This window comes from Larimichthys crocea, chromosome XXI (assembly GCF_000972845.2).
Source record: "Larimichthys crocea isolate SSNF chromosome XXI, L_crocea_2.0, whole genome shotgun sequence".
Classification (NCBI taxonomy): Eukaryota; Metazoa; Chordata; class Actinopteri; family Sciaenidae; genus Larimichthys; species Larimichthys crocea.
In genome coordinates this window covers 1607402-1630491 of record NC_040031.1, presented here as the reverse complement: position 1 = coordinate 1630491, position 23090 = coordinate 1607402, and the positions used below count along the sequence as shown (strand labels likewise).

Below are 23090 nucleotides of genomic sequence, written 5' to 3'. Positions count from 1 at the left end.
TACATTTGCACCTGGCTGGGATCTGATCACAATGCAACCCTGACCACCTCCAGATGTTGTGGTGACCCGCTCAAATTATATTTAGGCTTAAAGTTATGCATAAATAAGAGCATGGCTGCTTTAATTGACAGGTGGGCGGTATTCTAGGTGGCTTGTTTGTGCAATCAAGCTTCATTCAGCTCACGACCTATGTTGCCATGTCACAATGTCTCTTTAGAAACCGGTGGGTGACGTCACAAATACAAGATCATTTCTTTATACTTTTAATGGATCTGAGTGATCTGAGCACATTCAAATCCTGACCATAACTGTAATATTTAAAAAATGAATTGTTGATATCATGTTACAAATACACATATGATATCCAGTGGTTCACATTTTTATACATTCATTGTTACAGACTCTAAACCTCACTACACTTGCATTTCAAGTGTGATTCATTTGGCAAATAAAGACAAATCTCACGATAAAAGTTGAGTTATGCATATTTCCCTACCATGATGATATTGTTATCATGAATTCTTCTAACCATGATAATCTTGTCGTGGAAGTCTGTTATAGTGACAGTACTAATTTAACCGTGACAATGTGTTTTTCCTCCATTAAGATAATGAATCCAGATACAGGTTGCAGTTTAATGCCAGATGTACAAGTGAGCACAGGAAATGGTGATTAAACATGGCAGATAATGTAATAATTTATATGTACTACATAAATGCAGTACTGTAACTAATCATCACCGTAACACCGTATTGACATTTGGTACATGCCAACTTCACAGCTTACTCTTCGGGCTGTCAGTAGGTGTCAGTAACAGTTCCTGTTCGGTATAAAAACATGGACATAATGTCTGTACATGTCCCATTTTTTTAATGGATGGATGGCATCTGAAATTGTTCACTCATTTAGCATCAATAAAACAAAAAGAAGAACTTCAGTGACATTCTGAAACTGGAAGCTGCTCTGGTCTTGGCACATAAAATTGAGGCTCTTTCTTTCCAGGCTCTTCCACATTGACCAGAATGCTCTCTGCTCCCTTAATTTTTAATGTCAATCAACAGCTTTAGTACAAAAGAATCAGTATCAGACTTCCATCTCAAAACAATATTGGTGCAACCCCATTGCCAAGGAGCTGCCAAACTTTGTGGTTTGTGAATGATTTGTGAGGCAAGAGATATCTTCCACTTTAGTTGGTGTGTTGTGTTGACACTCAGGAGTGCAAATGTGTGGAAAAATTCCTTATTTCTTGTTTGAATGATAAGGAAGTAAAATACTATATTGTTTCAAAATACTGAAACATTCTTCCTTCTGCTTTTGTAGATCCACCGTGACTTGTAAATGGATGGTTCATGAATTGTGAACAACTTGTAATACTATAAAAAGGAATAAATTGGTGTGAATGTGAGTGTGAAGGGTTGTTTTTCTCTATGTGCACTTTGATGAACTGGCAGCTTGTCTAGGCTCCAGCCCTCTGTGACCCTGATGAGGATAAGTAGTAGGCTGTATGTGGTCCATGAATTAAAATGAGTTTGACAGCCCTGCTCTTGTAAATTTACTGATCCTTGACACCACCTTACCCTAAAGCTCCAAATTCTTGCTCAGCCAAGCGTGAGTTTAGGCAACAAATGTTTTTCAGAAAGTCAGATACAGACTTGAATAAGAGCATCATGACTGCTCTTTATATTCAAGTGTGCCAGGGTGCTGATGCTTTATATGAGACAACTCAATGGAAAAGATCCATCAGTGATCTTAATAACTGCACCTGAGTTTTTCATGCTATGACAGGTCAAATGTCTGAAATGGTCTGTTACTCTCCTAAGAGAATCATTGATTTTGTGTTTAGTGGAAACCTCCCACATCCAGGCCAGAAAATCCCAAGTGGGCAAGAATGACTAGTCTGGGGCTGAGTTCAGTGTGATAGGCTTAGGCACCTGTTAAGAAAACCAAAATCAAAAAAACAAATCCAGAAACCCCCCAAAAATTCATACCTCATTTAGTCGTCATCAGTCAGAATATTTTTTTCTCAGAGTTGAAATGAGAATTCTATCAACAAATTCAACAGAGTTAAGTTCTTTTCTGTTGTTGTCACATTTCAAACAAAAAAAATGTTTTAGTTGTGTTAATGACTGAACAATGCAATCGGGCATAATTATGAAAACCATAAACAGATTAAATCCAGATGGTTTTGATCTCAGCTGGACGCACCAAATGAGGTGAACAGCTCCACCCCGCGTAGCATTGACAGGTGAAGTTTTCAGCCCAGGCATGCAGGTCAGCAGCAGACGGCTGACCAGTCGCCACGTACTTCCCGTCAACTTGTTTGATACAGAAGTTCGCTGGATTCAGGTGCAGGCAGTGGGGGGAGTTGTAGCTCTTCCTGATGCAGCGGCCCTTCCCCTGGCACAAGACCTCACTGCAGAGCATGGCAGCTGCTGTCACATTGGCGATGTACGGGTTGAGGGTGGATGTCAGGTACTCGGACAGAGACTTACAGGCAGCCTAAACAGAGGGGGAGGGGTTTATAGGTGAGCCTCAGGTGTAGTAGGAAAGAAAAAGGTCAGGTATGGGTTAAGTTAGAGACGATATGGAAAATATGACACTGAAATGTTAAATTTGTATTAATTATGATATGTGAAACATGAACGGTATATACAGCAAGTAACAAGATAAGACACAAAAGCAGAAAAGAAGAATGACTTTCACATTTGTTGAGCTGAGATAACACTGCTGTGTCACAGCTGTCAGTTCCTCCTAAAAGAGTAAATAAGGCAGATAAAGGCCTGGTCAACGGGGTTCCCATTTTCAGACCTGGGAAAAGTCTTACACATACAATATGTCAGTATGAAAAGTATGAATGATTACTGACACTTTTTATATGAATCACAAAAAAATAAAAACAACCAGTGAGTGTGCTTCAGAGGACTGTGGTTACCTTGCTCTTGTAGTCGTTGGTTGCTCCCCACATTATGACCCCTGAAGCTCCCAGAGCTGCAGACTCTCCAACAGTGTTCTCCAGGTCCATCTAAAAGAGGATGAACCAACACAGGAGATTTGACACTGTCTTAAGAAAAATACTCCTAAAAATTATTTTTTAGAAAATATTTCTATGTTTTTTAGACTTAATTGTTTCAGTCTAAAAAAATGCACTGAAATACTAAATAGTATCTTGGATTCAAGAGTCAGCTGCCAACATGTAAGATTGCAAGAAACAACAATAACACCTGAGCTGGACCTCTGAATTTACAGCATTTCGTAATATTGTAGTTCTGTCGTTGTGCTCATCAATAGTGGTTTCCCTGGTTAAATAACAACCAAGCCAATATGTGTTGTAATGGAGTAAAGAATGGGACCATATAGTTACCTATTATCATATTAAAAATAGCAACCAATAGACACCAAAAAGTGTGGATGAGATGTTTGAAGCTGTAAAGGTTTGTTCATGCAGAAATCTTAAAATTATATATTTCATCTGCTGATTTGAAATCTAACAATCCCATCCTGGTTTTTGTAATCCTCACACATGCCCGACACCAAGCAGCAAGATAGCTTGGAAGATAAAAACACAGCTGCTCTGCAGGTAGTGGTAATGTTACTAATAGTCTTTCCACTACAGAAAACATGACCTCACACAACTCCCAACACCAAAAATGTATGATGTAGATTGCTGTAGACAACCAAACCTTGATTTTAATCACAGCGAGCTACAAGCGACAAAGAACTAATGAAGCTTGTGGCCGTGGTTGTGAAAAGAGAAATGTTTCTACGATTCACTGTCCATCTTTCATATAGATCCTTGGCAGAATACTGGTTACAGGCAACCAAAGACCACAGAAAAAAAATATTTGCAGAAGAAGAACAGAAGTCATTTAAAAGATGGTGTCTTGTCATCAGTTTGAGCCAGTTGTGTTTTTCATGCCGTCTGTAACTTTTATGGATTTATACCCTGCAGAACTATAATGCTGCTTTGAAGCCATAACTGCACTTACTGGGCATGACACATATGCAAAGTCAACAAAGTCAACAAAATCACCAATGTTGTGTGGTGCAGTGGGACGGTTCCTGTTGGCAGAAAGTAATAACATTACTTTTGAAAAGAGTAACATGTAAAGATGAAATGATTTTGAGTAAAGAGTCCAACATTGAACACAACAAGCATTAACTTCTCCCAACAGCCACTACCAGAGAAGAAAATGTTATTCTGTATTATTCTGTTCTAGTGAATAGTGAATAAGGAACTTCAGCTAATTTTAAATAGTCAAACTGGCTAACCTTGCTCTCGAACGTCTCGGTCTGGCCACGGTAGAGTGGCCTGGAGAAGACATAGATTGGCATTGTGTATGGATGTTTCGGCAGTGTGGCTACCCTCAGTGCTTCCTGAACACGGTTGCGGACAAAGAGCTTAGTCTTGGGGGAGTTCATCAGACTTTTGGGGAGGTAAATGGAGGGGAAGAGGGCAGTGCTGCACTCCCACAGCCACATCATCTCGTCATTCTGGTTTTGGGTCTTCATGGAGCACTCCCCTGTGTAGTCAGGCTTCTCCCACCCATAGTTGAAGCAGTCAGGGAAGAGGTAGAAGCCCCAGCGGCGGTTTGGACGCTGGCTGATGCCGAGGTGAATGGTCTTCTCCATGAAGCGCCACCCAGCCTCTTGGAACTGTTGTTTTGCCAGTTGGGATATAATATTTGATGATGGAGCGATCTGCCGGGCCTGACTGATGGACAATTTTTGATAAATACGCTTTGATCCCCAGTTCTGGTCCCATAGGGGGCGCCAGGACTCCCAGTCAATGACAGCCAGCCCATGAGAGGACTTCTGGGAGATGTAGTAATGAATCTGACTACGGGCCTTGGACAGATGACCTCTTAGGTTCCCATTTTGCGGGACTCCACCATTGTGTGTATCATTGTCAAACTTAGGGTAGAGGCCAAGGCGGTTCTCGTAGAACATAGTGACGAACTGATCAGGCACCGCAGCGGGTGTGCTTACTGCCTTGAAGGCAGCGAAGTCCAATGGGATTTCAAGTTGTTGACAGTGGGTGATAGGGGCATTCCATATAACAACAAAGGGGTGGTCTTGGATCAGTGGTGGCTCAGTTGGTGGCACTGGATTGATGGCATTGATAGATCCGATAATACAGAAGGCGAGGCAGGACAGGAAGTCCATCATGATGGCTCTGGACAAAATTAGGAAAGAGTCTCAGTCCCAAATCAATCTCCAACACTCTCAAACTATCCACTCCATGTCTTTCATATCAAGGTCCAAGGAGACTGTTGTATAACATTTTTATCTCTAATCTAATCTAATTTCTAATATAACTGAATCTTTACAATATCAGTTTGAGGAATGTAATGAATGTGCGAATTGTAGCATAAAATATGGCTCAGCATCTTACCCCCCCTTATGTTTTAAAAAACATAACAAACATAACCCTTCAATCTTTTTTTGATTTGTGTGTGTGCACAAATGTGTTTTGCTCTAACAAATACACATGAAATTTAGTGTGATTTTTCATGACTGTGATAACTGCCCTCTTGTAAACCAGTAATTTATCCCTAGAATCCTCCTGGTTACTAATAAATAAAACTAGATGAGAATATAAAAGCTTTCTGTGTGAGGTTGGGAACTTTATGTCACCAAATAAAAACTATTTTGAAAAAAAATGATATCAACTAATCATAGGGTGTCAATTTCTTTTGTAAGGACGAGGTTTTCACCTGAGCTAATCAAAATGCAGATCATAAATCAGCTGTTATTAATGGGAACTTCACACAATATTTATCTGACAGCTAACTCATTTGTTACTTGTCATTTGTTCAAAAACTCTAAAGCTGAGGACAAACGCTCCAGATGTTTAGATGGCTGATTCCGCCAGATACAATAAGCGAAATATATTTAATATACATTTTAATTTTGCAGTATTTTCATATTTTTATGGAATAAAGATATTTTTTGTTCCTACCCGCTTCTCTCCTCAGTGACCTGTGAATGACTGTTCACACAGACAGACAGACAGACACTTTTCTACGTGTCTGTTTTTTGCTGCTTCATTTATTAGAGGAAACAGTTTTGTCGCTCTGATTGATCGTTATCTGACTTCACATTCATCAGTTGTTGAAAGAGTTGAGGTTCAATTTGACACAGCAGAAAGGAAAACATTAGATTATTGGTGCAATCAATATTCACATACAGCACAGGATATGGAACAGTCAGGTTTAACAACACCAACAGGAAGCTGGGAGGACTGTTTAGTTTGGGGTTTCTAGATCGAAGTCAGTTGGAGTAATTACGATGGGGAAAGACACATTTGATCGATTGAACAACTATAAAGCAAAAGAAATAAAAATGAAGAAATGTAAATGTGGATGGATGGATGGATGGATGGATGGATGGATGGATGGATGGATGGATGGATAGATGGATAGATGGATGCCTGTTGCACCTGCTGCCTTTTATGTAATTGTGTGACTGATGTCCTGATGTGGTCTACAGTGTCCATATATGGACAAGGAATTCGTGTGTTTGGATGTAAGACCCGGCATGGACATAACTTCCCATCAGTGTTGCCCAAGCCTTGAGAAAATGATGTTGTTACATGAGTGACTCATAAATGGATTATCATGTTTTTGTTTCCAAATAACCTGACTCCCCTACTCAAAAAAATTTCCACGTCTATCATCTGCTCTGCAACAGACTGTTTTTAGAGCAGACATTTTGATCCACAAAGCAGGAAAAGTATAGGTGGAGTAATACTATTAATGGTGGCAGCCTTACATTTGGATGAACCGGTTCCAGGGCTTTGGTATTGCGCATGTTCACTCACTGACATGGCTCACTGGGCCACTTACTTGATAGAACAGAGCCATTGCTAATGTTATTGGTTATAGCTGTGCTTGTCCTGCTATGTCCAGTCAAAATGTCTACAGTGGAAAGTCTGTTAACTGGCCTTTGTCCTTTGTCCCAGTTATGTCGCTGTCTTGCATTGTGTTTTGTGCTTTCAACCACCTGTCACCCATACCTGGGCTTGATTTGCCTATCATTATATCGCTTGAATTTGCTTTGACCGTGTGCATTTGAGTCCCCCTGCTGCTTTATTCACATCACCCTGTAATACCTTTATTCTGAGTTTTAAAGGCAAATATCTTTAAAGCACTCTTATTTTTTCCCAGGAATATTCAAAACTTAATCAGATAACCTCCCTTCCCTGTCATTTATCAAATGATTACTATCAGTGTGTGATTATTTGCATGTGAACAAGTTATGTGATGAGTGACTGTACTGTCAACCTATATCTGCATTTGACTTGTTTTCATGACATGGAACACACTCATGTTTTTGACTGTGTGATATTTTTGTCATCGTCTGTGAGACAGCAGAAAATGTAGTGTCCTCGCCTACACTTATTCCTCTTTTCAGTCCTCAGTGTTTCTACAGAAACCAGCTGGTTGCTATCTATGTGACAAAGTGAGTGCTTTTGAGATTTGAAGTTATTATTATTTTTTTGTTCCTAGATAAAAAAGATACCTTAAGATATACCATAATATCATTGCAAGGCTGCGATACTCATCATATGTGGTACATGCTGCACAAAGTGGAAGTCTTTCTGATTATCGAACATGGCTGCCATCCTCTTTTTTTTATGTGCACAGAAAAGGAGAAACACATGTGTACTGAAGAAAACTCTTTATTTGCAGTGCTTTTACATTCAAATAACATTTTTCATATATTGCATATTCCTTGTTGCATATTTGGTTTACAATCTTAAAGAAAAACACAGTAAGTGCAGTAAACAGTAACTGCATCATGATGAGTAAAGTGAAACTCTTCATACCTCAACTTCACCTGAAAGCTTGTTTAAGATGAAAGTACTCATTCAGTTTAAACCAGGAGCAATGTTGCAGAGAAAGTACTCATTCAGTTTAAACCAGGAGCAATGTTGCAGAGACTTGTAACAGACGCTCCTTGTTTAGCTTAAAAACCAGAAAGTTACTGAAACTCAACCTTTAGACCATCTTTGCGATGACCTGACCCAAACCAGGTCTGAACATGTTTTGACTTAAAGTGCTCTAGTCTGTAATAAATGTCGATTGGACAGTCAACGGTCAACGAATTACGAACCTGACCGTTTGCCATGAGTTAACTGTCATTTTCACTGGAGGCCTTTTAGTAAAAGTAATAGAGCCCTTTGTCTGAAGTGAGAAACATGTTCAAAGTGAATGTTCAGAGTTCACAAAGTCTTTGTAAAGAGAGATGTGGAAGACATTTGTACTTCATGCTTATCCTGAAGTCAACAAATCCTCCAAACTAAAAGATGTCATTTGTCTTTGCCTTCAAAAATGACTGAAATTATCTTATGTCCCTATGGACAGGACAAAATTGTTAGTCATCACCTACAAAATGATTACAAATGGTTCATATAGCTTTTCTGCTCTGATGCTTCTATGGTTAAACTTTTGTCACTAAAAGGTAGTGGACAGGGATACCAGGTTAGGAAAGGAATTTTGTTACAGTTTACATTCTGATGTGGTCAGCAGCATCAAGTAAGTCATAAAATTGAGCAGATAAATAAATGTTATAGATTAAATGTATAGAATTAAATGTATAGATTTATGACAATTGAGCAAACTTCGTCTTCTAACGTAGGTTGGAGCTGTTCTACTTGCTCTGCAGGATTAAGAGTGAAATAGATCAAAGACAGAAAAAGAGACAGGCCAAGAATTTTGAACTAATTGGAGGCATCAACAAACTGGTAAAACCGGGCTTGGGTTTACATCAGGTTCTTTTCACATGAGGTACAAATGATCAGGTTCAAAGATCTTTAACCTGCGTTCAGTCTTAAGTCAGCTTTCTGCTTCCAGACAAATCTACATTTCGGCTTTGGTTTAACTTTGTAGTGTTAAGCGCTAAGTCATGCATTCAAGGTAGAGTATGTGCCATCTTTTACATCCTGTTCAGTGTTTCATCATACCTAAAGTAACTTCATCAAAAACTAAACCCATTTTATTGGAAGTGTGAACTGAAATAGTGACATCGTCTACATAATCACTGAAAAAACAAACCTGATCCTCTATACTTAAATTCATCGAGAAAAGATACAGATACATAATAAAAACAGAACTTACAACATGTGCATGTCACGTCCCAACAGGCTCAAATATGAGGCGTTTCCTGGCAAGCTGTACTTTAAGAGTATAATGTAAGTGTAACAGTACAAAAAACACTTCATGTATAATGTCAAGTAAAATAACAGCTTATTGTTGAGAAACAAACAAGCTTCATGCCATTAGAAAGAAACTAACAGCAAAAAAAAAACACTGACCATGTGTCAGATATTAGTGATTATTTTCCTACATATGGCTGTGTAGTAATACTAGCACCCTTTGGTTTCCATTGAATGGTCTGGCTGTGTTTTCCCACAAACTAGTGGACCGCCCACTTTCATTTTCCTCTTTTCCTTCCTACTGAACTGTAAGAACCTCTAATCCAATCCTCCACTCGGCAGTGACTGGTGAACTAAAGATGACTCAGTCTATCCTAAAGATGACTCATGATGTAGTTGTTGACAGCGCAGATTGTTGCAGAAGTCAAATATAGTGGTACCTGGTTGAACTGTATTAACCAAACCTTCATCTGTCAACAAGTCAAGCCTCTGTGGCATATAAAGTGCCATCACACTCCTTTTTTAAAAGAAGTGTTTTTACAAATGTGTTACTTTTCAACACAGCAGCTGTCTCTGAGATGCTTTGTTTTCATTCGATATTGAAAATGAAAATGTTTCTCTCTCTTTAGCAGTGACTTCACGTCTGTTCATATGTATGATCAGTGTGTTGATCAGCTCACTGTATGTTCCTCTAATGGATGTCCATTACATTTTCTACAGACATTCGTGGTTCCCAGAAGATGAACCATACTGTTGATCCCCTCAAATTTCTTGTAGCGTGCCAATGAAGTTGACATTTGTGGTTTTGTATGAAATGTCCTGCCGAATAGAAATTTGAACTTTTTACAAATCACTATCATCATGTAGTTATATCTGTATCCTTTTCATCTGTTTATCTGTCAATGAAATCACACACGGTTGTAGTAAACCAGATTAAGGGTTAATGCTTAATGCAAGTAAACACAAATGACCCTGCAAGCAAAGCGAGACAAAAATTCGCTTCACTTTCAGTGTGAGCACAGTCGTCAATGAGCAGTTTGAAGAATCACTTTTAAAGACTATACGATGATCACTTGATCGCTTTATTGTTCATTCTGACATTTGTGCTCATGTTAGCTGCCTTTATTGAAGCTAAAGTAGAAGTTGTTGGAGCAGTTAACTGTTAACTGTCAAGTAGAAATGTGTTCATGTTGACAACAACACCAGACCTATTTGAATCATTGATCTGAAATGTGGGCAGTGATTCAGAGCCAAAATAAGAACGGTTCCTTCACTGATAATAGCAACATTAGAGAAACCTTTAAACGAGGGCGAAACCATAATGTCTTGGGTTCAATTCCAACCAAAGACCAGTTTGTCTCCACCTTATCAAAAACATCATACTGTCTGTGTGTTGAAAAGTAACATCTGTACTCAGCTACATTGAAAAATAACACCTGCTTCTGTCATCATGCATCATACAACCGTTTTTATGAATGATAAGTTCAACAGGAGCATCAACAACATGAGGTTAATGCTGTAACTGTTCATCGGGGCCACACTCTCCCCTCCTTCCCACCGTTCACCCTGCTCGTCTTCCCACTCCGTCCTCCGTCTCTCCTGCTCGTCCTCCTCCTCCTTCTCCCTCCATGGCCCGTCGTCCTCCCTCACTTTGTTGATGCTGTCACAGCTCTCACCCACATGGCCTTCGTAACAGTGACAGCGAAACCTCTCAGTCAAAAGCTGCAGCTCGTGCTGGGAGTGCCACCCAGTGACGGCAAAGTCTCCATCAGGGGAGCGCTTTATGCTGTAACTGTTGCTGCTCAGGTGGAGGTAATGGCGGGCAAGGGGGTCCCGGCGGACACAGCGGCCATTGCCCTGACACAGAAAGTCGCTACAGACCTCGGCAGCTCGCGTCACATTGGTGATGTACTGACCCAGGCGGTGTTTCAGGAAGGATTTCACCTTGGTACAGTTGTCCTGTGGAAACAAATGATTCTGAAATGATCTTATGAATCTTTAGAGTTGCCAGATTACAAAACAGTAATGACTACTGTTTAGAGTTGGACTGCCTTATGTTAAGTTTATTAATTAAAATCTTTTGGCCACCTGGAGGCAGCAGAACATGCTGTAAACACAAAATTGGACATATTGTGTTCACAAACAGCTGTCTACTTCCACATACAGCAGTCCAATATGATCATGGAGTCATGTTTCTGTCCACCTGATAAACGGAAGTCCAACATCCTCCTCTTTTAGCTCTGTTTTTAACCTCTTTTACCTTTACAGCACATTAAACATCTGATTTAGTGCCAGCAGACAGTTTTGTTTTCATCAGAAAAGCTCTGATAAACCCATCTGGTACTAATCAGCGACAAACATTAGTTGTTATTTCCATTTTCTGTTTCTTTAAAAAAAAAGTTTTTATTTCCACTAGACTAGTATTGTACTTTTTACTCAACTACATTAATTTAATAACTCTAGTTATTTGCAGACAGACAAATTTAGTCAGCTTTTTTTGTCTGCCTTGTAGTGGGCAAAAGAAAAGTGCACCAGATAAAAGTTAGTATTTGACATCAGGTTTGGCAGTTTACTAAGATTGTCCAAACTGAGCTGATAGAGCAGGTTTTAAGAGTTATGGTGGACAAGGTTCCACAGGACTAAGCTTCCCATGACCCATGCATCTTCTGGTCTAAGATATCTTGGTGGTTCACTCCTACAACTAACTTGGAGTTCGCCTGGATGACAGGCTATAGAGGGATGGAAACACATAGGCCCTCCATAAGAAGGGCCAAAGAACTACTACTGCTCCCAACAAAGCTTGAGATGATCCAGTGTGTACAACAAGATGCTGCAGATGTTCTCTCAGCTGTATGCTAGGGACAGGGTGTGAGGGCAAGAGATGCAAGCTAAACAAGTTAGTTTGGAAAAGCCTGATTAGTGGTTGGAAGAGGTTAGCATCCTAAACAATGTCTCCCACTCCCTCCACAGCATGCTGCTTGAAAAGATGTGTTTTCAGCCAAAGACCCCTGAGGTGTTTAAACTCCATTCACAGTGTGGACATCAGAGGATTGAGGGGTGGCAGAGGTCCTACTGGACTTTAAGTCTTTTAAAATCAATCAGTCTATAACTGATTTTTACAAAAAAGATTGCACATTCCTAAAAATGACACCCCCTGAGATTTTGGTGGTGATGATCATTGGATCCTGTTTGGAACTTATTTCCATGCAGACATGATCACTGCAGCCTGTAGAAACATGTGCATTATAGATTTCAAAATTTCAGAGTGGTTTCACAACACAGAACGACCACATGATGTCAGCTTTTCATTGTGTGACTATATTTAAAGCTGTGGTTTGTTTGGAGCCAAAACAAATGAAGAAGCTTGAGAAAAGAGTGTTTTTCACATGAACGTTCACAGACATCAGAGTTCATCTGTCTCAATGGCATGAATTAGAACAAAAGTAAGTTTGACAGCAGATCTTCTTCCACAGTAACACATATGACACCCACCCTGGATGAGGTCAGGTTCAGGTCTCCCCAGATGACGAATCCTGCAGCTCCCAGAGCAGCACTCTCGCCGATGGTGTGGATCAAGTCTTTCTGTAGGAAAACACACAGGTACAGACATCATACCACATAGTCTGTCTCAGTCATTAATACGCATATAAAATCATCTAACACACATTATTTCAACAACACCAGGCCCAGTGAACATTCAATGTGTCCAAATCTTACAGGAACATATGGGGTATTTACAGGTCACAAGTAGAAGCATAACAGGATTTTAATCACCCAAAAAGCTCTCAAGTTAAACTATCAAACAAAACAAAAAATGACACCCTATTTGAGAATGGCTCAATCACCCTTCCATTACAGCTTACAGTACATAATCAGCATTTTTATTAAATGCGATTAATTTGCAAAGACATAAAATCTGTACAAAAACTCCTCTCGTCTATTATACTGACATTGTACATTTTGTACATATTTATTGTGTGTATATAAACATATGTATGCATATACGTAACTGTATGTCTTCCTTGTAAATGTAAAAGTGACAGAAATTCTTTACAACGTTATTTCTAAAACTCCTCAATAAACCTGCAGTCCAGCAGTGGACCTCCACTAGATGGCAGTAGTCAATAAATTCAGAAAGAAAACTCTGCAGTCACTTTAAACAGTGTTGAGAAGAAAATTACATCTTTGTCACAGAGTAGTTGTGGTGATAAACATTTTTAATTGTATAAATTGGATTAGCTTGATACTATAGAGCACATTTCTTTTTTTTATTTCCACTAGACTAGTATTGTACTTTTTACTCCACTACATTAATTTAATAACTCTAGTTATTTGCAGATTCAGATTAAAAATACAAAATAAGTTATGATGTATTTTTATAGGTTAAAATAAGATATTATTGATCTCTGAGCTGAATTTATAAGATACTAAGCTGATAAAGTACTAAAGTAATTAACATAAACTCTTTCACCAGCCTAATAAGTCCATAAGTGAACATAGTGTCACATCTTCTGACATTTCTCTATCTGCAGAAGGTAAATAGATGCATATATTGTTAATACTGTAACAAACTGATGAATTTAGTTTGAGTTATGATGCAAATTACCCATAATTAGCACAGCAGTAATATTAGACTTGGAGGTACTAACAAAACTTCTAGGTGGGGCTGCATGATTCTCTACAAGTTAGTTACAACTTATGTCAGAGTTTTAAGAGATTTTAAGACACTGACAATATTGAACTATATGTGCTTTAATGTGGTTATCTGCTATTTGGGAACTTGCTTGTCAGTGTCTTTTAAAACAACTTATATGGCCTTTACAATAACAGTCCAGTGTTTTCTGATCTGTCGTATCAATGGTTTGGGCCCCTTAAGCTACTTGGTAAAGGTTAGTGGGAACACATTGCTCTGGAAATTAACTTTATTGTGCATCAGTATAGTGGTGATGGAAGAAAATAACTGTCCAGCCAGAGCTGAATATGTAAATGATGTGCCTAATACTGAATTGACGGTAAAACAACTTCATTATTGTGATAAACTTTGTTCTTACTGCTGTGAGGAAAGTCAGGGCCTCATCTCGGTAGCCCAGTCTCATGTACACATAGGTGGGGAGGTCATACTCTTTGGAGGTGAGTGAGGCAACACGGAGCGACTCTCGGATTCTGTGCTGAGAGAAGTGCAGGTTGCTGATGCTATTGGTGTGAGTTTTCCTGATCGCCACAGAGGGGAACAGCGCTGTGCTGCTGTTCCACAGCCATAGCAGCTCATCGTTCCTCATCCTCTCCAGCAGGGGGCAGAAGCCTGTGTAGTTCTGCTCATGAAGGTTGTAGTTGTGGCAGTCAGGGTAGAGGTAGAAACCCCAGAGGGTATTGGGGCGTAGACGTATCCCTAGCTGGATAGTCCTCTGCATGAATGCCTTGGCACTTTTTTCAAACCGACGCCGTGCCAGCTCCTCCACCTGGGCCTCCGTCACGTTAACGTATGCCTTGGCAGTCAGCTCCCTTGACTTCTGCCGGTAGATGTCTTTCTTGTGCCAGTTACGGCTCCACTGAGGCCGCCAAAACTCCCAATCAATGACGGCCAGGCCACGGAAGTCCTCTGCAGGGATGAAGTGATTGATGTCCTGGTAGGCCTTGAACAGATGCAAGTCCAGGCTGCAGTTTTGCGGCAGGCCACCATGCACAGCTATGCCCTGTGCTGTGTAGTGGGGGTAGTAGCCTAACCGGTTGGCATAGAATATGGTAACGTTCTGGCCTGTCCAATCAGCACGCGGGCTCCCATGGATGTGGAAGAGGCGGTCAACATTGGTGGTGATGTTGTACTTGATGATGCACATGTCCAGTGGGGCATTCCAGGCAGCTATGAAGGGCTTCCGGCCAATCAAGGGCAGCTTGGCAGGTTTCTGACCAAAAGCTTCATGGAAGAGAAGGAACAGCCAGGAGCAGATAAGGGCAACAGGTACGACGTGGTGGGAGGAGGATGTCCCGCCCGCTGGCACTACAGGCATCCTGGGGTTCAGAAGGAGCAGCTGTCAATCATCCTGCAGAGAGAGAGATACATAGGGAAGATGGCAAGAGAAAAAACAGAAATATTGATTTTTTTTTTCCAACTTCCAACAACATTGACCCTAATTCTGTAGCTTCTCTTTCTGCCAGTCTGTCATCTATTGAACTATGGGTAGCGTTTGTTGCACAATGTTACATACATACATCAACTCATCTTCAGTTTTTCCACACATATTGACCAACAGGCAAATTACCATGAAACATAATCTAAATCTACAATGCATTGTCTAACAGTGCCATTAATTCAATTTGCAAGTCAACTCCAGGGATGTTGGACATATACTAAGTGGCTCAACGCTGGGCCTAGACAAACATTCCTACATTATAGTTTTGTATCTTTCATTAGTTTTTATTTTGACTATGTTTTTATTGGTTTCAGCATTAGTTTGAATTTCTTTTAATTACAACATACATCTGTCAAAGAAAATATTTAAGATGTTCAGAATAGGTAATACAAAAAGAAGAAAAAAACACTTTGTGAAGTCAATTGACTCACTGTCATGCACACTTCCCAGTCTCAACAAACATGCACCAGTGTTTCCTCATGCTTGTTGTGTTGACAAATTTGACCAAACTGACAAAACTAAAGACATTTCCTGTATATGTTTTTTCTAACATTTCAGTCTGTTTTATTTCAGTTAACTAAAATGTTTTCCTATCCATTTTTCATATTTAGTTCAGTTTTAGTTAACTATAACAAGCTTGGACCCAACCTCTGGCGTCATGTCTCCTGCAGAGACACTAAACCAAAGCCTTTAATGACAGTATGAAGTATTTTAGTTGAAGTCTCTTCAACTTAATTTGACCTTTTGGTTATTTTTATATTCTCACCATTCAATGGGTTTATGTAAATCTCAGCTGGATGAGCTCAACAGTTCCTCTGAATTTACCCCAAACTGGTCATCCACAGCATCTGCCACATAAATAAACATCTGTTTAACTATTCTCTCTGTTTGTGAGTGTTTAAGTCTTTGAGTTACAGCACAATAGCAGATCATGAAAGCTTTAGTGTTTGCTTTTGCTTTTGTGATTTGGTGAACCAATAGTTTTTCCATGTTCAAGTCTATGAAAACATCTGCCGTATTTAGGACACTGACGTGATGCACAACCTAATTGTAAAAAATTAAATTTATTTTCCTGCTGTTTAAATTTTATTTAAAATTCCATGGAGATCCCAAAACTTTGCAGAGAGGTCAGGGATACACTGGTCTACACTGGAATAGATAGATGGATTGAAAAATATAATAATAATAAAAACTACTGATCAAATGATCAGATACTGAACATTTCATAGTCAACCAATAGAGCTTTGGGGCACTTCATTTATATCTCTTGACTGTTGTTGTCCTCAGAGACAACAACAGTCATTTCCATAGCACTTGAAGGACATAGGTCATGGAGAGGAAGTCAAGTGACACCCAGGGATTGGAGCAAGAATTTCAACAGGACAGACTCCTACTGCTTTCCTGTCCACATCTAGTCGCCCTCCAACCAGAGCTGAAGCCTCAGACCATAATGACAGGCCTCACTGCCAAATGTCTCAGCGCTTGCTGTGTCTCTACGTCCCATATAAAGCCAATTGAGCCAAACATCCATTCAGAGAGCAAACACCAATCAGACCAATCATATGTTGGAAGTCTAAGAGCCATGTGCTAATATCTAGTATCGGTTTTGACCTCACTGGTTGACTTTCTTGAAGGTTTCTTGAAGCCTTCTGTCATCTCAGTAAGTACGCATACAACAAAATGTATGCTGAAGCATTAGAGGCCACTCTCTTAGTATTGTCTGTGCTAAAGCATTAGCATGTCATTGGACATTAACCATTTTCAAAAGGTAACAAGGTTGTTTTGCTTAGCCTAACAACAACATCATCACAACTTAAAGATTTTGTATCATTTATTTTTTAACTTTATTTATGCAGGTGAGTTTCACTGAGAGCAGTGCTCTTTTTTCAGGAACAACCTAATCAAATTCACACCTTGAAGATGAAACACGCTCCCTACCCAGATCATCTACCAGTGAAGTTGTGTATTGCAACCAGTTTAATACCCCTCACCTCATACTGCTCTTTTAAGCATGAAGAAGAAACTATGATGGCCATAAAACAATGAAAAAAACATCAAAGACCCTATTAAGACCTGTTAGTTTGTCCATTCTGGGTTACTGTAGAAACATAGCAGACTCCATGGGAGAGGACCTGCACACCTACAAAACACAATGATTCTTTAGTGATTCATTGTTTATGATATGTACAACAATGCTGATGAACCTTAGATCTATTTTTTATTGTTTCATGTCTCAATATCATTTAAACAAGATATTTAGTAGTAATATTCTTCAGTAGTCCTATGAAGCATATTCATTTTGTTCTTTTTTTCCTATCTCGGTTATGTCGGTTTGGAATTAAAGTCTATCCCTTTTTTGTGTTCCTGCCAGTTTTTCACTCTAGGTTTGGAAATAATTTGCACTTCGTGAAAACAGATCATTTTTCAAAGCCAACTGTACTAAAGCACTACAGTAAATGGATGAATGTATGGCTGGATAATGGCTCTAGTTCAAGCAGAAACCACTTCTATGCAGACTGGATTTGATGATAGGAATGTTTTTGATGTGGGTTTTTTTTTCTTTGTAGGATTTTTGTCGAAACTTGGAGTCTCTGAGCATTGTTCAAAGTTGATCCTGGTTGGTTAACCTCAAGGAATGAGATCCCTATCCTCTGTGGATACCATCATGGATCCGTGTTCACAGATATGTACCTCTCAATATGCAAAGCTAAGTAAAGTTAGTAAACATGGAATATTATCTGTATATTTTTGGTTCAATTATTGTCAAACACGCATTGGAAAGATCTTGAAATAAGTGACTGCATGTTTCTGCAAGGGATGTTTCCAACTGACTTCATATCAGCAATGTGTTGTTTCACACTTTATTAGTGGTATATGCCGTTTTTTCTGATCTTGCTTGTCAGTGCCAGTGTCATGTGGCCATCTATGCAGCTGCACTTCAGCTGCATTTTTCAGTTTAATATCTCATGGATGTCTGTTCACAGAACATATGCTACAGCTTTCATTAATACAGAGGCATTCAAAGTTTTAATGTCCAGAGTTGTTGCGTCATTAGGAGGCCTGCATAGATAGCTGATAGCATGATTAAAATAGCAGTGTATAAGAAGGATGTCAGAAAAATGCAGCTGTGTGTCAGTGACAAATTGAAAGGTCATCAAAGTGTGGTGTGAGTTTCAGGTGAGGACAGACTTTCTGGTGGGGATTCAAAATAAGCCTATGAATGGTCTGAGAAGCCTCACTTCATTTGATTGTCATATCTCCAAAACAGTCTGGGTCCACCTGGGAGCCTTCATGTGCACCAGTCAATGGTTCTTATCACTATAAAAGACGGTGGTAGCTGCCTCAGATTAAATATATTGCAGTTCATGTTTAAACTTTGGCTTTGTGTCAAAGTGAATTATTTATTCGGAGGAGCTTGGAGCCGCGGGCTGGTCTGGCATCGATTAAGATAAGAGTTTGTTGATGTCTGTGGTTCTTGCAGAGTGGCTCCACTCATTCAACCAAAACAAGAAAGAGACTTCCTAATTTTCAGTGTCTCTATTGGAAAATTGGGGTAAATTTGAGTCACAGTTGCCAGTGTCTGAAGTCTTCAGCCTCTCAGCAGTGCCTTTGAACCAGAAGACAAAGGGATAGGGTGAAGAGGAAGCTGTAAGGCAGAAATGTGGGCACATGGCTTCGCAGTTGTGCTACTCTGTACAGCTGATAACAAATCAGTTCATGATCTCTTATCTTTGTTTTCACGCAAGGACTGAAGGAAAGCCAACTTTTATCTTTGGTTTAGTGCTCAGTTTGCTACTGTACAATCTCAACAACTTCAGGAACCCCAGGAGCTCCTTTCACACCAGTTACTCCAGGAACACGAATCAATGTCATGCAGAAAGGAAACATTTTGAACTGAGCAGTAAATGAAGCTGAGTTTGGAGGTATTTCTAAGAGAGAGAGAGAGAGATGGAAAGATGAGACCACTGAGCACATTCAGAGATGACAGGAGAGGGAGAAGCCTCGGTTTTATATTTGGGAATCAAGCCGAACCCCTGATGGAGGGCTGAGAGGCAGGAGCCAGATTAACAGATTCCCTCACGTATGCCATCTGTCACGTAAATATGTTCCAAGACCAACCTGAAGTCACCAAGTCACATTACTACTCACTCTGAGTCTGACTCTGACTGTTTTTAAACACCAGGCAAGCACTGAACATTTCATTCTGCTGTCCAGTAATTGAAGAATGTCTATGAATCATAAATAGACACCTGCATGTTGTTCAATTCCTGCAACTTGATCTCTATAGAAATTAACTGGAAAGGTTTCCTGGGGGATGGTAAACCAACCTGAAAATGAAGGTATGATTTGGCAAATGCTCAGTAGTGTTGAAATCTGCTGTATGAACACTACCACGAACACTCACATTGCACATTTAGGACAAAAAACCTGGGGCCACAACTAATAACCAACTCTTTCTGTTATTGAATAATCTATAGATTAATATTCAGTTTCATTTTTTCAAATGTCACGTTTTGTCTGATCAACAGTCCCAAAACATGAAGATAATTTAGCAAACAAATTGTTAAAGCACTGCGTAACACAATAAATAATATTTAAGTGCAAAGCCTGTTACACATACAAAATAAAACTCTTAAAAAAAAAGATTTACATCAGTTAAATGTCATAGTGCACACGGTGTATTTGCATTATAAAAGAAGGTTTTGACAGCAATTTGGATGCAAATTCAGGCTCATGACACTATTCAGCATGGAGCCCCATTTACAGAAAGAGCTCAAATCTGTCCCAAGAGCAGTATCTCAAAAGATGATGACATGGATCGCATGCATGGCAGCCTGCATTAAGAAACTTTTTTCCGTCTCTGAACATGCTCAACAGTTATTATGTGGTAGGTTATGTTACGCAAAACCATGACATCATATCTGAAGGACAAAGTGAACAAAGTGAAAGTAAAGTTGAGTAAGTTGCAGCCTTTACTTATCTCCTGGTAATGCTAGTCCTGTGAAAACAAGGATCCAGGAAAGCAGTAATTTTATCATATTCTTAGCCTAGCTTTTGAAAGGTCAGAGGGTCACCAATAGGATCTGCCTAGAAATGCCTCTGTTCACTAGTTAGCTCCGCATACTCAGAGGATGCTCAGAGTACCTGGTCCTGAGCAGTGTGGCTGATTGTAGCACATGAGATTTGCATCACCAGGAGGAGAAGTTTTCAGGTCAGAGCTGGACAAGCACACAGTGTCACCGGGCTCAGCAGCTTCTATGGACTTAATGAAGGTGAAAAGACTAAAGAGGATGTTGATGGAAGAAGCTAAGAGAAAAGGTGAGAGTGATAGAGTAAGATGCTGCTGGACAAGAGTAAATCTGAACTGAACTGAACGAAACCTTTAGTCGTTGTTAAGAGCTTTATGAACTGAAAGGCTGAAAAACAGACGCTGTGCTGGACTTCATGCTTCTTCTTGAAACTGGTGGCACCATATCGTAACAAATTCCAAATCTGACATAATGTTGTTTTAAAATCCTCCAAACTGGACTCTAATTTGTCCATGATCGCACAAAACTGGTAGTTGCACGCTAACCAGAGCAATTAGAACCATTTTAATCAATCTTCCTGGTAACTGGATGTGGTTATGATTCACGTTCTTCACGCAAGACCCTTAAAACAAAAGCTGGAGGACAAGAACCACCAAGCCTGAAATCTTTCCACTCAGCAGAGCCAAAGCTAATCACAGTGCCTGTGAGCACCGAGGCTCCAGAAATCACTCTGCCAGGACGAAGGCGATTTGTGACTTTGGGTTTGGGGTGGATTTGTCAGATGCAGAAAACAAACCTATGACTTCAGAGGAAGACAGAAGAATGAACTGATCAAGATGAATGTAATGAAAGGGAGGCAGAGCTACATGACAGGTCTCTTGACTGCTTTTGTTTATTTTTCCTGTTGGTTGGTAGAGTCATGTGACAGAGTGACATTGACATCAGTGCATCTATCAAGGAGGAAGGTAGAAAATGAAAAGTTTTTAGAGAAGCTGGAGAATTTTTGTTTGAATGTTCTCATCTAAGATGAGTAAATCTCAGGATACCGCTAATACTAAAAAAGAAAGTTAAACAATTCAGCAATGATATATTGTTCAATATTTGTTTCCTTAAATAAACACATAAACAACTTATGATTAACTTAGTGTAAATGAAAGGCTATGCAGACCTACTCAGGTTGGAGTACTTTTTTTGTATACAATTCTGAATGCAGGACTTGTAACAGTATATTTAAGATATTTAAAAGACTCTATTTAAAGAATTAATGACAGACATGGAATATAATATTCATAACTATGTTTTTTAGTATATAGTATCACCTGAAAATCAGATTTGTTACCTAGAATAAGGCTTTTATATCTACAGACGCCACAGGTCATGTTCCTCAGGGGTCCAACATTTTAAAACTGAAGGAGGAGAAATACATACTGATCCTTTAAGCAAAGGATCTGAGTACTTCTTCCACCACTAGTTGATAGTTGACATCAACTTGGCTGCTGATATTAACCATGCTGATGTATTGTTCTGGTGTGCTATTTAAAGCTGCGCAATGAACATATTTGTTAACAGCTGTGGGAAATTACTTACTTATTAATGACATTGCAGGATTTCATTTTTTTTTTTAAATTCTTGTTTTCCAAATTACACCATTATTGAGATGTCTCTCAAATCTATTTCTACCATATCATTATAATATATCATTATAACAACATCTGATTATTGGAAGTTCTTCTGGTTGTATCAGTCAAACCCTCAGTAAGAATGGGCAGAGCATCCTTCAGATAACTGCAGAGCTCAATAATGCACAATGCACCAGCTTCAGCGTTTGATCTTTAACCCCAGACACATTAACCCTCTGTCTCTCTGTGGACAGACGTAAAAACAACACGCTCCCATAAACAGAAAAGACATTTTTTATAGGTGGCTGTGATGAACTTCAATCCAGCTGCTCTCACTGACGTTTCTCAAAAACTGTGACCTCCCGTGTTGTCGGCTTTTCTGACTGTTTACTGCAAGTCGTGTGAGTCAGAGCATCTGCTAAATGACTGAAACTCCACCTAAATGGGACCTTTAATGTCTCCATTACAACTGATGTGCAGCTTTTGAGTACAGGATGAAAGCATGCTGGGTAAAAACACCACTCAGAGACTTAAAAAAATGTGCTGCTGTGCGTCTGATTTCTAAATTTGAGAAACTTTCTCTACTGCGAGGGTATTGTATAGGGTCAGCCAACATTCCTAGCATGACAAGGCGTTCCCCCCTCCTCCCCTTTCCTCCATCACTCAAAAACAATCCGTGCTGTAACACTCAGGGTTTCCGCCTCCTCCAGTTTAAAAATACACAGCAAAACAAAAGCTCAAAAGTCAAACTTGATCTTTTTGGCCTGATAAAAATTATGAAAAATAAGTTTAGCATAGTGAAAACTTGGTACTTGAGTTTAACAGCTCACCTGTAGATGCTGCACACAGACCAGTTATTAGCAGTATGGAAGAAGCGGGGGGTCTCTTCTTTGGGATCACCACAGGCATCATAGTGGCCCTCTACGCCGTACGTCCGAAAGGTTTACATTCATACCCTCTGCCAGTCTGAAACACACGGCAGCCATCCACACTTATATACAGCCCAGAGAGGAGAAGAGAGGGAGGAGAAAGCCTCACGACCACAACACAGCGATTAGAGAGCAGAGAGGGAGGGAGGGAGGGAGGCAGAGGGTGAGAGACATAGAGAGAGAGAGACAGAGAGAGAGGTTTTAAATCCCTTGAGACTTTGTTG

At 39.7% G+C, this 23090-nt stretch overlaps 2 protein-coding genes across 2 annotated transcripts; both read right to left on the bottom strand.

Annotated features, from left to right (window-relative positions):
• Nucleotides 1-1888: 1888 nt before the first annotated feature.
• Nucleotides 1889-5166, bottom strand: LOC104927993 (hyaluronidase-4). The gene is made up of 3 exons (XM_010742197.3): nucleotides 4270-5166; nucleotides 2933-3022; nucleotides 1889-2499 (listed from the first exon to the last, which is right to left on the bottom strand). The coding sequence occupies exons 1-3, from the start codon at nucleotides 5164-5166 to the stop codon at nucleotides 2170-2172; spliced, it is 1317 nt and encodes a 438-aa protein (XP_010740499.2). The 3' UTR covers nucleotides 1889-2169.
• Nucleotides 5167-8164: 2998 nt separating this feature from the next.
• hyal4 (hyaluronidase 4) lies at nucleotides 8165-22996 on the bottom strand. Its single transcript, XM_027272518.1, has 4 exons — nucleotides 22768-22996; nucleotides 14209-15198; nucleotides 12650-12739; nucleotides 8165-11116 (listed from the first exon to the last, which is right to left on the bottom strand). The coding sequence occupies exons 2-4, from the start codon at nucleotides 15163-15165 to the stop codon at nucleotides 10613-10615; spliced, it is 1551 nt and encodes a 516-aa protein (XP_027128319.1). The 5' UTR covers nucleotides 15166-15198; nucleotides 22768-22996; the 3' UTR covers nucleotides 8165-10612.
• Nucleotides 22997-23090: the final 94 nt, after the last annotated feature.